Here is an 18,263-nt window from a genome sequence, read left to right as displayed (position 1 = left end):
TTTCTGAAATCTTGTAGGAAATAACATGCCACATATAGACAGAACATATAAACCCAATCAAAACTAAAGTGACTTTTCCTAAGCCTGGTTTCCTACTCCATCTACAGGGTGAGAAGAGCCTATACACACAGCAGCACTCCAAACAGCAGCCCCTCCCCACAACTAACACCACAAGCATAGAATTTGTAAAATTTATAATTTGCTTTTTTAAGGATTCACTGAGTTCCAGCAATGTCTTAGCACATTTCTCTCAAACTGATTATCTCAGGGTCTTCTCCAAGTGAAAAAAACAATCTAAAAAATATAAGAGCCCATATTTTAAATGATCCTCCAATAAGCAAATAATAAGCAGCTTCCCCCAACCAACCTCCTGGTGGCCAGGATACTTTCTGAGCAAGGGACTTTCAACCATAGAAAAGACTATAGGACTGCAGAACAGAAAGGGATTGAGATTTCATCTTCCATGTTAGAAAAGCAATGACTAGAGAGAAAAGAAAAATCTTTTGCCTAGAGGCTAATTAGGATCAGGAATGAAGCCAGGCAGGAGCTGCTGACCTGCCAGTCAAGGGCTTTTCTCAACATGCCCCACAAACCCTGATCCAGGCCTCCTTGTTTGTACTGACATAAACACTTGCATTTTCACAGTAAAAAGGACATAGTTGTTATTTTTGTGGAAAGCTCTCTCCTCCATTCTCAATGTGTAGGCAAGTGATTTAAATAGAAGTGACCTCATACGTGTCTCATGGGATGCTTGACTCCTGAACTCGTGTATCCAATTCTCCAGGACACAATGATTGTTTGAAGGATAAGCATATTACCTAACTAGAGGCAATGAAACCTAAAATATGTTTGTTGGATCCTATGGGAAAGAAAACCTTTCTATTCCTGCTGGATTTGACAGGTTGAGGATATGAAGCTTGGAAATATTGCCACCACCTTCCTATAATTCAGAGCATCAGAGGAGAACCTTCCAGAGCAAGCAAAAAAGAAAGGTTGATCTGTTGACATCATCTGTGCCCTGAATCAACCAATGTCTATAGGCAGCAGTGAGAACCACTAAATTAATCATTAGGTTGAAGCTGGCTTGGTTCGGTTTCCTATCATTTAAAATTGAAATATTCATAAAGACTGTTCATTAATTCAGTTCTTCTTCCTTTTCTCTTTCATACTCTGACTCTAAATGTCAAAGGAGCATGCCTGAGTTAATGTCATCACGATGGGCAGGTTGTAGTGACTACACACAATGAGTTCATTCTCCATGTCACATGGATCTCTGAGTTTTGCAACCCATTGCTCATACATGGGCCATAATTACAGATGCACTTTCATATGCTGAGAAGTGAAACACTAACTAAACTTTCCTGTTTTACGGTGCTACCTGTGTTTGTTATTTAAAGACCCTTGGCTGAGCACTAGTTAGCACCATCTTCATCTGTATTTCCTACCTATGACCATTTTTCATTTTTCTAGATAGCTTCCCAAGGATACTTTTATCTAATCTATGAAACTTTTCCCCCTTTTTATTCCAGATTTTTTTTTATCTCTGTTTCTAGGCTGCAGATTGCAGCCTTTCATTCTACAACCAACATGAAGCACAATAAGAAAAGGCTTCTTCGAGCATCTGTCCCCATTAATAGATTGCTCTATTTCTGCTCTTTTGTCTACTAGTAAATTCTTGAAAACTCATCAATACTAATTACCTCACAAAGATATTTTTCCCCACTTATTTCTTAAACTACCATAATATGGCAAGTAGCTTTTTCTCTTTACTGAAACTACACTTTACAGGCATCAGTAATTTCCTCACACATACATTGGTTCTCCTTGTGGCATTTGATTTACCCTTTTTAGTGTCCCAGCTCTCTGCTAACTTGCCACTCTACATTCTTTAGATATGCCACCTGCTTCTGTATCCATTCTAAGTCTCACTTTTGATAGCTCCATGCCTGCCCTTATGTACTTGTCTCCTCCTGAACCCTCTGCCTGTCCTTGACTGCCCTCCCACTCTGCATCTCACCCTGGACTTCAGTTGCTAATGTAACATTGTAACTCCTTTCTATAAGGAACTCCAAGAATTTTTTAAAATCTCAATGGTTTTAAGAGAGACATTTGAAAAGTCAAAAAATTATCATACTCTACAGAGATATATTTTACCTTTGTGCAGACTGCTCTTGTTTTTATGATAAAGTAAAGGTTTTGCTCTGGCATATATAATATGAAGAAAATAAGATTCCAAAAACTAAACATCCTTGAACAGTAATATGCAAGCTCATCTATACTGTGAACACAGTTGATCACTGAAGATTCTGTATCCTTTAGAAAATTGTCATTGTTTTTCTAAATATGAATTTAAATTGCATATTCCATTAGCACAACTATTGATCCTGGGAGATGAATGTCCAACTTGACATTAATTTTGATTGTTCCCTTTCTTTATCTGGGACTTGGACCTTGAGAAGCTGAACTTAGAATAGGAAAACATGTTGAAAGGACTTCCACAGGAAATAGTAAACTGGTTTCTGTGAGAGGTGAGAGGTGCATCAGACTTTAGGGAATGCTGAGGGATGGGTGATAGAAAATCTATGTGCAAGGGTTTGAGTAGTGGGTTCTGAAAGCCTCTACAGTAGGTGTTACAAAACTTGCAACTGCTTTTAGCTTCAACTGGGGAAACTGGAGGAAAGGCTTCAGCTAACTTTTAGGAGCTGTCTATAGATAGATGGAATTTGGAAGGAAAGAAGGGACCTGCACAGGTACAGTTCAGTAGCTGGAGCAAGAGCTGGCAGCAGAGGAAAGTGATGGGACAGATTGGTGAAATAAGTAAAGCTTCACTAGACATTCTCAAAATTTTTAGGATTTTGAGATATAATATGATGTCAACATATCTGAATTGCAAAGGAGCTCCAAATATTAAAGATTAGTAACAAAGTAAAGACATTAAAGACATTTAAAAAAAATCTGAGGGGTTGGAGATTTAGCTCAGTGGCAGAGCACTTGCCTAGCATGTACAAGGTCCTGAAAAAAAAAGTGAGAATCCTGGGTTATAATTCCCAATTTATATCTCTCATTGGCATTATATTTCTGAGCTTCAGTGTCCATGTATCTAGCATGTTCCAGACATTTTTCATCTAAAGTCCTCTTGTCAGAAGCCATATATTTAAGAATGGATAGGGAGAGCTTTGCCAGAGAGCAAATACATTCACAATAAGAAATACCTGGAAGTGTAGTCATGATTCCAAATCCTTATTCCATGTTACTTCCTTTGTTCTGCTGGGTGTTTTCATGTAAAATTTGTCAATGTTCTTCTGTCTGTCTGTCTGTTCTCTCTCTCTCTCTCTCTGTCTCTCTCTCTCTCGAACTTGTTGTTTCTTGGCAAAATTATAATTGGTCCTTATGCCACAAATACTCAATAAATATTTGGTGAATGAGTGGAGGTTCCTGGGTAAGTCCCTGAACTCAATGATTCCAAGATTCTTATCCTCCAAGATGCCCTGAAGCTCATTTAATTTCTTCCAGACTTAACTTTGTGCAGTAGTGATTAACATCAACTCATTCTTATTTGAGATAATCTATCCCCAGATTAAGGACCCTTAGATTTACTAAGACACACTAGTTGATTGAGGGTGTTTTATAAGAATGTGTATCTCTGTATTAAAGTTATTTTCCATCATTTTATGCTTTGCTTTCACTCCCTGGCAACTAGAGCCCAACTGAATTCATTTTCTCAAGATCAAAAAGCTATCCTACTCTTCGGTTTATACTCAGAGGACTTAAAAACAACATACTACAGTGACACAGCCACATCAATGTTGATAGCAGCGCAATTCACAATAGTTAAACTGTGGAACCAACCTAGATGCCCTTCGGTAAATGAATGGATAAAGAAACTATGGTATTTACACACAATGGAATATCATTCATCATAAAAGGGAATAAAATCATGGCATTTGAAGGTAAATGGATGGATTTGGAAAATATAATACTAAGTGAAGTAAGCCAGTCCCCCCAAAACAAAGGCCACATGTTTTCTCTGATATGTGGATGCTGATCCATAGTGGGGATAGGCAGGAGCATGGAAGGAATGGAGGAACTTTGGATAGGGCAAAGGAGAGGGAGGGAAAAGGAGGGGGCACGGGGGTAGGAAAGATGGTAGAATGAGATGGACATCATTACTCCTAAGTACATGTATGAAGACACAAATGGTGTGACTCTACTTTATGTAAAACCAGAGAAATGAAAAATTGTGCTGGGTATGTGTACTATGAATTAAAATGTATTTTACTGTTATGTATAACAAATTAGAATAAATAAGCAAATTAAAAAAAAACTACTATCAGGAAATTAATTGATATCTTTAATAGGAAGTATAAATTAATATCTTAAGATGTTATATATCCCCAAAATGCAAAGTGTATTACAACAAACATAATGGCTATGATCTAACTTTTATTTTGTCAGGCACTGTACTACATTCATTCTCATGCCAACCCTGGAGGTGGGCATTGTCCTTATTTTATAGATGATAAAGTGTGATATTACAGACGTCAAGTAACCTAACTGCCTTCAAGAAAGAGAATATTTATGGGAGGATCCAGTTGTTGAACAACCTATTCTTTCTCAATATCCAGAGTCTGTACTCTTTTAACCATGTAATCCTAAAACAGGTTGGTTCACATTAAACAAAATGAAGTTATATATTATTTTTGTAAGATATCAGTAAGCATAATATCCATCTCTGGAAGTACATCTCCCAGTCAACTCTCTGGGAGGCCAAGGATGCTACTTTGCTTGGCAGTGTCCCAATCCAAATAAGGACGAATGGATTTTTTTTTTTCTTTTTAGGCCACATGTTTCTGGATTACAACTGTGCGACTTTGAAAATAATAGCCTCTAGGGACATATCTGAAAGGAAGACTCATAAAATATTGGCATTTGCATATGAAAATGTCTTTTTAAAAAACCAACAAATGTTCACGTTCACGAGGGAATTGTGCTATAATCTCTGCAAAGGTCAGAATTTAATTTTTGTCAGAAACTGTTTTTATTTTTCTCACCAAAATCATCTTTAAAGAGAAATTTTTGTTTTGTTTTCTTAACTGAAAACTGTAGTCACTAATATTTAATAAGAAGAGAAATAAATAAATAAATCAGGATGTTTTAAACTAATAATTTATGTTCTACCCAGTATTATTATATGCTGACCTCTATTTTTTTTATCTTTTATTTTTCAATACAGTCAAATTTCAAGCAACACTTCTGGAATATTCACTGAATTAATTTTAAATAAGTTTCGGAAGCCATACAGGATATAAAAATATAAATAAAAATCAACTAAATGCTTCTCAAGCCGTACTCCTTTTAAACAATCCTTATTTTAGTAATATTCCTAAGGCAAATGACACTAAAATAATTCTATGCATATCTCAATAGAAACATCTTCAGTTTAATGCTATGTGTCTTACTGTAGGTATAGGAAATCAAACTATGTGTGTTCTAAGAATTTCTAAACTGATATTTGGCAATAAAATCTGGGCTCTCAGAAGACTCTTAAGGTGGGATCTTAGGTCTAGCCTGTGGCATGATGGTAAATGTTTAACAGGCTCTCCAGGGAAAACCAATGATGTTGCATGTTGCGTTTGACATTTTCCATGGTGTTAATATCCCACCAAAGCCAATTTCAAGCTACCAGTATGTCATCACTGAAGGCAAAATTGGAAACAGATAAGATACAACTTTATCTGCACCCACCAAGTCTCAAGATCTTGAGAGCACATGAGTGTCCGTCAAACTTCCAGTCAGTCACTTTTGGTTAAATGTTGCAAAAGGGATGGGGATGAGAATTGTGCTTAGTAGCCTAGGCTCTGGAGTTGGATTGCCCTGGTCCTAATCTCATTCTTCAGTTCATTCTCTTGAGTAAGCTATTTAACTTTTATGTGATTTAGTTTCCTTATATATAAAATGGTAATAGTAGAATTTCTATCTCATAGAACTGTTGTGATGTTTAAATGATCTATAGTTTTCTCATTAGTAAAATATAGAAAATAATATTGAGGATTGGGGTGAAACTATGTGAAGTAATGAAACAAGAGCCTTTTGAAGATGGCATAAATATGGGCTGTTATTAACAATCCAGTTTAAAAATGATGATGTCATGGAAGTATTAAAATGAAAGGGCGAAACATTTCTTGTCATTTAAGTAGGAATTGGGAATGATGTGGTTGGCATTAGGAACTGGGATGTTTTGTGGTAAGAAGCAATCTTCCCCTCCAAATTAAATTTCTACCATGAAGCAGTTAAACATTGTGCTTAACCTTTTTTTTCCTACAAAATAGAAATTTTCAAATGAAAAAGGACTATACTTTAAACATAATTCATGTTTAAATGAGTTAGGGTTCATGGTAAATTACATTAACAAAATATTCATGGAGTCATAATTTTCAGAGAAAGAAAATATAACATAAAATGAATAAGCATAGCATGTAATAATCTGTCAAATGAAAGACATGATTCTTAGGCAAAACCAGATAGTTAACATTGCCATTATAAGATGAATTTTATTATATATGTATATAATTTTATTACTATATATAAAATTCTTGAAGGTAAAAGCCTTTTATCTTTTTTTTTTTTGGACTAGGTATTATTTTGCAGTGCTGGGTTTGGAACACAGGGTCTTGTGCTCGACCTCTGAGTTTTACCTTCAGTCCAGAAATTCCTTAATTTTATAAATAAATATAAAAGGAAATGTCTGGCCAAGGACAGAATGAAGAGATGTGAAGCCTGTTAAGTCCAATCAACTGATGAACAATAAAGAGCACACAGGAAAATAAAGGAACAAAAAAATTAAAGGAACAATATTAGATTTTTTAAATTCACATTTTGAATCTCTGTTTGCTTAGAATAAACATATACATTTGTGTTTATTCAGTGAAATTTAACAGAGAAAACAATTCTAGATAGAATTTATAATCTAAAAGTGTTCCTTTGATTTCCCCCCTTAATTTGTAACTCTAAACCATGCTCTGGCAGAGGAACTCTATTCTGGGGACCAAAGCAGAACCACTTGTGAGCACAGCCTTTGCTATGGCCGTCTTCTGTCATTATTAGTGAAAATCTTTGTGGTTGAGCATAAAAAAGATCAAAACATGATGCAGGAAGATCCCCCTGTTGCCTTAGTTAGTGGGAAAAAAAATAAAGCAAAATGAAAGATCATTTATGTTCTATACTATCTTCCATGAAAGAAGGAGGGACAATATCAAAATAAAATTTTGTCATATATCACATAATAAGAGATTAGCTGGGGACTAAGGTGGAGGCAAGACTGATGAAACCTTTTGTATTATTTTGATTTTTGAATCCTGTCTTTATTACCCATTAAACAATATTACCCATTGTTTATGTGAAGTCCAGTACACAAAGATAAATAAAAACTTCAATCTCACCTCTAGTTTAACATTTCTTACCTTCCCCAATCTCAGGCATGATACCTTCAGAAGGGAAGAGACATGGAGGGTGTTCACTATCCATTCCCTGCCCCTACTCTACTGCTTCTAGTTGTTCAACAAGGTGGTGGGACAGACAGGGAATAATAGGGCCGAGGGTCTTACTAGACTGATACTTTTGCTGTCTCTATGTAACAAATGCCCAAATGTAGGCTATTTTTCTCTCCTAGAGACCTTTTGTGGATCCTTCAGCGATAACTCAGTACTCTTGAACACCTGAACATGTTCATGGCACCTTAAACATTTTATGTTCTGTGATATTTTGGCTGAAATTTTCAGTTTCTACCCTGATTCTTTTACCAAAAACACCCTAGAATCCTTCCTTTTCATCATTTGTTGCTGGTACTCTTTATTACTTCAAAAGACCTCTATTCCATTTTCATCATGGCTTTGAAAAGTCTGAGTACCTCATCTGAGTCAAACTCTGGAAGATTATCTCTCTCCCGCTGCAGGTTCCCTCTTAGCTCTGAATTCACGGGAGGCTCTCATCAGTTGACTGTCACCTTTATCTTTTCTGAGAGTCAGGACCCTGTTTTAGCACTCTGTAAACACCAAGAGACACTGGGCAAATCTCTTGGGCCTGCCAAACATCCCCTGGAGGGTAAGTGGCTTGGCTGAGAGCCACAGCACTGGGATAATAACCCTCTTCCAATGAATCTCCCTCTCCTAATTTCCTTACCAGTCTGCTAACTATGAGGCTGGGTTTGGGTGGTGACATATTTGGAGCTTCACAAAGCCCTCCAGGAAATCATGAGCGTGAGCATGTGGGCATGTCAGAGCCATTTCTCAGAAGTAACTCTGATATTAGAGGAAAATTTCTTACCTGAGTGAAAACCAATATAAGGCTACACCTGTCTCTGATGTTTAAAGACTAGACCTAGGGACATTGAAGGTAGGGGTGCATGAGAAGAGAATGAATTATCTTTCATTTTATAAATTTATTGTTTGACATTTTTGTTGTATTAAACCATTTGGATCAAAGTACATGTTTTTTTTTTTTTTTTTTAAAGAATCATAGTCCAGTTAATTAACTAAATCAAAAGGAAGCTATAAATTTTTAATAAGATTTTGATTTTGGTTTTATATTAAGATATGTTCAATTGTTGTTTGAGTGAAGCAGGGTCAAGACCGAGAAATGAAGAAGGGAGAGAGAATGAGGACAAAAGAGAGAGGAGGTGAGGACTGGACTCACCTTGTTTCATCGATATAAACTGCTTCCAGCACGGATGCTGCATATTCAATGTTCTTCTTCAAGTCCACCACGTTCACGTCACCTTTCTCCAGCTGCTTCACTAGGCATCTTAGTCTATTCCAGAAAAGTAGCCAAAGAGAAAGAATTAGAGCGATATATTATAACTATGGAAAATAGCATAATATTAAACACAAATTAAGTAAAACTTTCCACACACCTATTTCTAAGTCATACAATATAAATATTTTTAGGGTTCTTTTTCTTTTGTAAAATAATATTAGGTAGCTAGTTGAAAATTCAAGATGACATATTCAACACACTCACGAAAGTATATTCCTATCGGTAGACTTTAGAGTATGGAGTCTCTGCTTCTTTGGAGTTGGCCCTAAGGGACTGTTTAGAGTGCTTTTCTGGCTGCCACAGTAACTGTTGTTCACTGTATACAGCAATGAAAACCAAGATGAAAGGCAAAAGTTCAGAAAATATAATCAAGCAAAAAAATATATATGTATATGCAGTGGTTTTACTGTGATATTTTTTAACCTAAGGCAAACCTAAACAAAACAAAACAAAACAAAACAAAAAACATTTTCTCTCAATTTTTGCAGATGCAATGATGTGCCCCAATTCACAGAGGAGTTTGAGAGTATAGAACTCAGCAAATTCATGTCTATAATCCTGATTTACAGAGACAGACAGTGAGATAATCAAGTTTATTTTTTCAGCCACTGAGTTTTGAGATATTGTTATGCAGCCATTGATACCTAATATAGAGAGGTAATACAGAATACTTGAATAATGTTTTGGAAACTTCTATGCAGTAAATTGTTAATCAAAAATACTGTGTAAAATACTTCTATGCAGTAAATTGTTAATCAAAAATACTGCATTACACCAAACACAAAGGGAACCTATATTCCTTACTATCTATATGCCATTGATAAGCAATGTGAAACCGATTGATCTGCTTTCTTGAACTGCCAAATGGAACTTAATTCCACTGTTGTTCTAAGGTATTTCAAAGAGAGAATAGAGTATATCTACTTTTAGGCACTAGCTTAGAGATAACTTAACAGATTTTCTGACAATATGCTTTGGATGATTTCCAATGTTGAGGCCTAAGGTATGAAGACAAGTTAGGAATTTCAGCAGGTATTTGACATTCCTCCACCTATAAAAGACACTTTATTTCTCCATGAGAAAAAGCCACAGCCAGATTAAAACTTCTTATCCAGGAAACAGTACCATTTGGTTGTACTTGGTTGTATGATATGCTTTAAAAACTGTAAGTACTTAATATATCGATCATTTAATGGCTGACTAGTGTTCCATTGTGTTTATGTGCCACATGTTCTTTCTCCATTTATCAGTCGATGGATGCTTAGGTTATGTTCATTTCTTGGTTATTGTAAATAGTGCTACAAAAAACATAGAACACAGATGTCTCTTTTACATATTAATTTCATTTCCTTTGGATATATACCCAGTAGTGGGAGTGTGGGATCATATGGTGATTCTATTTTTAATTCTTTGAGGAAACTTCATAATATTTTCATGGTTGTTGTATTAATTAAAATTCCTACCAACAGTGTGCAAAGGTTCCCTTTTCCTCTTTTCCTTGTTCTCACCAGTACTTTATTTATTTATTTATTTTGGTGCTCTATCACTAAGTTACATCCAAACCCTTTTGCTTATTCGTTTATTTATTTGTACACGTGCGCGCGCGTGCGCACACACACACACACACACACACACACACACACATACATTTATTTAGAGGCAGTGTCTTGCTAAACTATCCAGGCTGTCTTCAGACTTTCTATGCTTCTACCACAGCTTCCTGAGATTCTGGAATTATAGGAATATGTCACCATGCCCAGCTGACAATAGCCATTCCTTTTTTTCTTTCCTTTTTTTTTTATTGGTTGTTCAAAACATTACAAAGCTCTTGACATATCATATTTCATACATTAGATTCAAGGACAATAGCCATTCTTAATAGAACGAGGTTTTAATTTTCATTTCCCTGATGATTAGTGAAGTTGATCAATTTTTCCATATACTTGTGTGTATGGTTATCTGTATGTCTTCTTTTGAGAATTGTCTATTTATGTATATTGCCCATTTTAAAACTACTGGGTTTGGAGAGTTCCTAATCTATTCCACATATTAGCCCCTGTCAGACATATAGTTTACAAATATTTTATCCAATTCTGTAGGTTGTTTCTTCAACTCTGATGATTATTTCTGTGCTGTGCAGAAGCCTTTTAGTTTTATGAATCCGATTTGTCAATTTTTGCTTAGTTTCCTGTGCTTTTAGGATCTATCCAAAAAATCCTTGCCCTTTTCCAATGTCCTGATTCACCTGTTTCCCTCTAGCAGTTTCATAGTTTAAGGTCTTACATCTATATCTTTAATAAATTTGAAGTTTATTTTTATAACCAGTTAGAAACATAGGTCTGGTTCTATTCTTCTGCATGTGGACATACAATTTTTCAGCAATATTTATTGAAAGACTCATTTCTCCAATGTGTGTTTTTATCACCTTTGTTGAAAATCAAACATCAGTAGATGCATCAGTTTAATTCTGGGCTCTCTGTTCTGGTCCCTTGGTGTATGTATCTGTTTTTATGCCAGTGCCATGCCAGTGTTATCCCAGCACAGAAAGACAAGTACTGCATGATCTTGCTCCTAAGGGGAATATGAGGAATTTGATTTCTTAGCAGTTGAGAGTAGAGTGACAGTTCCTAGAGTAGAGGGGACGAAAAGAAGAGAAGAACTGTCCTTAAGTGGATAGTTAATTACAGTTAGGTAGGAGTAAGAAGTTCTGGTGTGCTATTTATAGTAAATAATAATGGATGACAATAAATAATAATAATGTACTGTATGTTTTAAAAAGTAAGAATAAAATATTTTGAGTGTTTCACTGGAAATATATGATGAATATTTGAGGAAATAGCTATGATTTTAATATTATATAATGTATGTCCATCAAAATATCACATGATACACCATAAATATATATTTTTGTGGTTTTATATATCAGTTCAAATTATTTAAATAAAAAAATGGAAAAAATAGAAACTTCAGATGATTACCTGCTTTTATTTCTGAGTAGCTGCAGTCTATTTTAATTTGAATTAGCAGTTTTTTTCCACTTAAAGAAAAACAAAAACAACACTGTCCAGGCTCTTGGAGATAGGTATGGTCAAGTGACTAAATTCTGGCCAGTAAGATGTGAATGGAGGTTTTTGTGTAAAACTTTCTGAACAATTATTTTGAAGAGGGTGTACTCAGCTAAAAGGAGTCCTCTCACATCCCTTGCCCATGACTTAAGGTCTAGAATGAGGGGGAGCTATCCAAATGTCCAGCTGCCATCCAGGATCACAAAGGAAGGTACCCAAGGAACAATGCTGAGATGAAAGATGGAAGTGGTCAGGATATCAAGCTGTTAATCACCTGAGTGACTTGTTTCATATGAAAAGACAAGGATTGTGGTATAGCCATTGCTATTTTGAATTTTTTTTATGTGACTGAACCCAATTCTAACTGATAAATGAAAAGAATAAAAAAATAAATCCAAAAGAACTCAAGAATGGCAGAAAGAAACTTTATGTAAACTAAGAGGTGCTCCCCTCTCAGAGACTATCTGCAGGTGCACCACTAAGTCCTACAGCCAACAGCTGTTCCCAAGGGAATGGCCCATCAGCAACCACAACAATGAATAAGAGGCTGTGCTTGTTGCACAATGAACATGCCCTTCACAGAGACTTTTCAGTGTGGTTTAAAAGCAAACTCACACCTCACACAGACAACCCAAAAAGATTGAAAAGAAATATATTTTTCAGGGTTATTAGAACTCCTGTTGTCTCCTTTGCTTGCATGCAACAAATATTTATTACTGAATGCACACCCATGTATATGCATGCATATGAATATATATAAGGGTACATATAAGTATTGAATATATAAGTATATATACACACATCCATGCATATATATAAGCTCTTCTTTCTTACTGAAACCCTGTTCCCCCATATCTTTAACTATTTGAACAATGCTGTAGTTACTAGGCATATCTAGGATGTTATCCATCTCATTAGTCCTTTGAAGATTACCATTTATTGTGGTGTCTCCCTAGTTACAAACTAAATCATAGTTCATTACTCCACACTGAAACTTTAACTTTCATTATAGTTTCAATTTTTTATCTGTGATTCCCCCCTCCATTAGTCTCTGATCAAATAAAAAATTACCAGACAAGCAAAGAAATAGGAAAATGGACCCATGATGGTGATAAAAATCAATCAGTTGAAATAGACCCAAATACGACAAATAGAATTGGTAAACAAGGATGTTAATTATTATTAAAATGAATATCATTCGTTGAAGAAATTTAACAACTCAGATAAAATGAAAAATTCCTTAAAAGATGCAAACTATCAAATCTCAAGAAGAAATAGATAAATTGAATTTCTAGTTAAAAACGTTTACTAAGAGTGCTGGGAGTATAACTTACTGTTAAAACACTTGCCTAGCATGTGTGAGGCCCTGGTTTGACTCTCAGTAATGTAAAACAACAAAAACAAAAACAAACCTTCACTAAAAATCAGAATACATACAGTTAAAAGATTACCTGTAGTAGATATGAATATTAAAATATGACTAGCAGGAGAGCATGAAATGACACAGATAGCAACTGTCAAAATGCAACACTACTGTGTCATTTCCAGTATGCCCTACTAGCTCATATCCTAAAACAATAAGAAATGATGAATCTATTCAATATGAAATTGTGTACACTGAAGGTCAGTGCTCAGAAAAATTAAAACCTAATCTTAGTCTAAGAAGTAGGGTTTATAGATTTAAAACTTTTCAGACACTTCCTCCATATTGGCAAACATAACTATAAAGCACTATGATATCTTTATCTTAGGATATTTACAATTCCAATGCAATTTATATCATTGAAGAAAATGAGAAAAAAATGGGATGAAAGTTTTAATGTAGAATGTGAGGAATGTAGTCAATAATGTTATGTTTTATGCTGAAAATTTGCTAACATAATTTTAGGCACTTTCACAATCAAATGAAACTGTGAGATGATGGATATATTAATTTGCTTGAGTGCAATAATCATTTCACTATGTATATGTATACCAAAATACCTTAAATATATACAATAAAAATAGTATGACTAATATTATTAGCCTTAAATAGAAGCATGTTTGCACATGCCTATAGTTTACACTTAAAGGAGTGAAGCAATCTTGTTGAGACAGAGAATATAACCATCCCTTAGTATCTATGGGGGATTGGTGCTAGGATCCCTTCAGATACCAAAATCCCTGAATTCTAAAGTCCTTTACATAAAATTGTGTGGTATTTACATGTAGTATTTACATATAATTGTGTAGTATTTAATATGCACATTTACTGCAATACTTTAACCATCTCTAGATTACTTACAATACCTAATACAAAATAAATGGTATGTAAAAAGTTGTTATACTCTATTATTTAGGGAATAATGATAAGGAAAAAAGATTGTACATGTTCAGTACAGATGTGATTTTTTTAAATGAATATTTTCAATCCAGTTAGTTAAATCCATGGATGTGGAATCCACAGACATAGATATCCAACGGTGTTTGATGAAAGGTTTTTTTTAAGCAAAAAGAAATTCAAAATTATACTCCTTCTTTCCAAGAAATCATTATCTCTTCAAGAGGTATTAACATTTTTTTCTTACAGAAATGAGCATTATATAATTTCCAGCATGTTGAAAGATGACTTTTAAGTATAGATTTACAAACGTTCAGAGTTAGAAATGCTCTCAAGACCCATTTCTTCCTCCTTGGAGAAAACAAAACAAAACAACCCCATAATACCATCTTCACTATAAGAGGGAACCAATCATTTGTACCTGGTCCCAGTTACCCCAGTTACCCCTCTGAAATTCCATGTTCTTTGTAGACTCAGTGATTTTCTGTAAAATGTTAGATGTTTAAATAAATATATATTTAAATATAATGCATTTACTTAAAAATGCCTATTCTAATGAAGAAAAATTAGTGAATTTTACCTACTAGTTAGTTATTTAAAGCAGAGAAGACAGATTAGGAATAGAGTGCACACATAGTAGATCCACTTAAGAACAGTTTACCATCTGCTTGCAAAATTCATTTAGCACTCAGCTCAGGTAGACACTCTATGCTAAATATCTTTCATTTGTCCAGGTTTGCTTTACTGTTCTTTACTCTGCTTCTTGCTCTGAGACTGGCCTGTAGGGTTCACAGCAGGTGTCCAGTTGGATTTCACAAATGTGGGGAATCAGAGGAAACAAGGGAAAGGAGACAAGTGAAATACACAAATTTTTCTGCTCTCCCTGGAGGCAGTTCCTCCTCCTCCTGTTCTTCTTCCTCCTCCTCCTGTTCCTCTTCCTCCTCCTCCTTCCCCTTTTCCTCCTCCTCCTCCTTAAAGGCTATTTATCTGTCAGCAATCTACTGAATTCCCTTTCAAATCTTTGTTTTTCTTTCTCTCCATATCACTCCTTCTGTCTCTGTTACTCCCTTTTTCTCTCTGAATTTTCTAACTTTGCCATGCCTTGATGACACAGGTCTATTGATTATGCATTCCTGGAGTCCTATGTCACTAGCTCAGAGGAGTCATGTAATTCTGTAGTTGCATGTACAACTGCAGATACTCTCGTGATGCGAAGACGGTTGTCTCATAGCTTCTCAAAGTACCTGTTTTGACTCTTTTATCATTTTCTTGCCTAACTTCTATCATCCATCCCATAATACCATTTCCTCTTATGGAGATCTTAAAGGCAAATCTATGAATGTGTCCAAAGACAGTAAAGGCAGGGCTTTAAAGTTGTTGAAGGCTTGCCCGACTCACATTCACCACTTTTTGTTTCTTTTTCTTTCTGGTATTCATAGAGAGGAGCAATTTAGCCCCTAGGGAACTGCTTCCCAGAGTTTCCTGTAGTGAACAGCATCTAGCCAATGGCCAAAGGAGATAGGAAGCTGCACAAAATGCTATAGATCACCTACTGTAACAGGTTCCCTTTCGTGGAACAGGAGTCTCTTTCATGCTTTGAATATAAAACTAGCTTCTCAACCACTGGCAGCTTATTTTAGAACTGATATGATTTTTTCCCTTCTTTTCCCTCTTCCTCTCCTCATCTATGGAAAAAGCAAGATCAACATTCTTTCTGTTGTAGGCTGAGTTTTTTGCACCTCTGCTCAATGTCCATACAATAAAGAAACACTGAACCTAGAAACCGGAACAACAGTTCTTCCAAGGATATTAGCTAAGCATTAATTAGATCCGTTGGTGAGGATACTTTGAAAACAGCCCTGGTACTTCCTGTTTACAGCCTTCTGTTCCCCCTGGTAGTTAGAATGGCAGCCTCTGGGCATAAGTCTATTGCCTTTCTCCTGTGCTAGCAAAGTAATAAAATTTCTTTTCCTCAAAACTTTGTTCTTGTTATTGAATCAGCATTGAAAAAAAGGACCAAGTTTTCATTATCATTACTACATAGAAAATTCTGGAAATCCATGAGACCAAATTCATACTTTCATACTGGAGAAGCCTGACTCTAGAAGGGGCTGTTTGTTAAGGGATGCTGATGTGAACTGAACCAGAAAGTTTGTGGTATATTTTTACAGTTTGAGATTTATGGTTTGCATGTAAACTTGGCAGATTAAAAAAGTCTTTATTATTGCTCACCACTGAAAATTAATGACATGAAGAGATTGAAAAGGTAAAACAGCTGTATGGAAAAAAAGAACAGGAAAGAAGAAAACAACAGAGAAAAGTTTGTAGCATATTTTTGGAAAAACTATATAGTGAGATGAGGTAACTGTCTTAGAAGGTATAAAAAAGAAGAAATCCATGTGCTTTCAAAGGGTGATTATAGAGAGAAGCAAGACAATTAATGCCTCCTGAACCTAGAACAGCTCAGGAGGTGGGGAGTCCAGTGATCTTACAATGCAAAAAAGAGTAGTCAGACACCAATCAGGAGGATAGGGTAGAGATCTTTTAGAGATTTTGGATTTCTTTCCCTACCCTGGAGAAATTACCCTTACCAAACTCATAGGAAACCAGAAGTGAGCCAGTTAAAAACAGATTCTGTGAAAGTCAGCTTGTTGAGTAACAGTAAGTCAGGTTCCATTCTCCCAGCTATTTAAAGAGTGGAGAATGCTGAAGATTGGAGAGATTGAGGCAAGTGAAATTCTAGAAAGTAATGATGCACTTCCTGCTCATCCTTCAGTGCACCCCTCAGGGGACAAGCAGCTCTCACATACCCAAAGATTCTAAGAACTTTTCAAAGCCTCACTCTTCAAAAAAAAAAAAAAAAAAAAAATATATATATATATATATATATATATATTTACTTATACTGTGCACATGTATATATGTGTGTGTGTATATATATGAACATATGAAAATATAAAGGCATTCTCAAATATTGACTTTCCATGTACATATATATCACACACACACATATATACACAAATATATGTGTGTACATACATATACATATATGTATATCTATGTTTGTATGTGTTTGTGTGTGTGTGTGTGTGTTTGTGTATAGGTAGATAGATAGGAAGTAGATATAGTTTGTTTTGTTTTTTTTTGGTACTACTGGAAATTGAACCCAGGGGCAATCAACCATGGTCTTGCTAAGTTTCCCAGGCTGGTTTCAAGTTCAGCATCTTCCTGCCTCAACATCCTGAATAACTGGGATTATAGGTGTCCATCACTGTGCCTTGGCTTTGATCTTCAATGGCCTATCAGTGGTCAACAGGCATTGATGGTAACCTCTAACATGAAAGTCACAAACAAATACAAACAAATTCATTTAAAAACACACACACACACACACTTGGATGGAATGGAAACAACATGGATCCCAAAGAGAAACATTAAGAGAGAAACAAAAGAACTCTGAGAAAAGAAAAGAGCTGCATCCATGAAGCAGGAACATAGGCCACTTTTGTTGTTGTTGATGGAACAAGTGGTGATAAAACAGCTCTTTAAAATTAACCCTAATAATTTACACGAAAATATCAATCAAAGTGGTAGAGAAAAATGTCTAGTTACCATGCCAGGAGGTAAACAATAAGATAGCAGAATGGATACTAGGATAATAAAGATAAGAAAAGTAGATAATTAATTTGGGGGATCTAATATCCAGTTCACTAGAGTTCTACATATAGGGAACAAGGAGTAGAGATAGAGAATGTTAACAAAGGAAAAGTCAGTCAGGGCCTACTTCATAAGCATGTGCTTGTTAGTTACACAGGGTCTTGCACTTATAAGGGTCTCACACTTAGTTTAGTGCTTTGCTGTCACCATCTTGAACTTAATAATTTTGATAAAAAGACCCTGAATATTTTCATTTTGCATTGAGTTCACTGGGCCCTGATTATTATGTAGAGAGTCCCAGGGCCTGCCTCACATTCTGTTCTCAAACTATCAAGAAAGTTTGAGGAAAATTTACTCTTATTTTTTAGGAAGCCACAGGGAAATACATTTACATATAACAGAGACATAAG

At 35.4% G+C, this 18,263-nt stretch overlaps 1 protein-coding gene across 5 annotated transcripts in view; it reads right to left on the bottom strand.

The window, feature by feature from the left end:
* The window catches only part of Pde1a (phosphodiesterase 1A), a 385,391-nt gene that overhangs the window by 235,002 nt on the left and 132,126 nt on the right, over nucleotides 1–18,263 (bottom strand). For all 5 annotated transcript variants that reach the window (XM_076865510.2, XM_076865512.2, XM_077110267.1 and 2 more), the window contains one exon: nucleotides 8,692–8,805. In XM_076865510.2, coding sequence (XP_076721625.2) covers nucleotides 8,692–8,805 — 114 coding nt within the window. The remainder of the gene's footprint in view (nucleotides 1–8,691; nucleotides 8,806–18,263) is intronic.

The sequence above is a fragment of the Callospermophilus lateralis genome, chromosome 9, assembly GCF_048772815.1.
Source record: "Callospermophilus lateralis isolate mCalLat2 chromosome 9, mCalLat2.hap1, whole genome shotgun sequence".
Taxonomy (NCBI): Eukaryota; Metazoa; Chordata; class Mammalia; order Rodentia; family Sciuridae; genus Callospermophilus; species Callospermophilus lateralis.
This window is presented reverse-complemented; position numbering and strand designations above follow the sequence as displayed.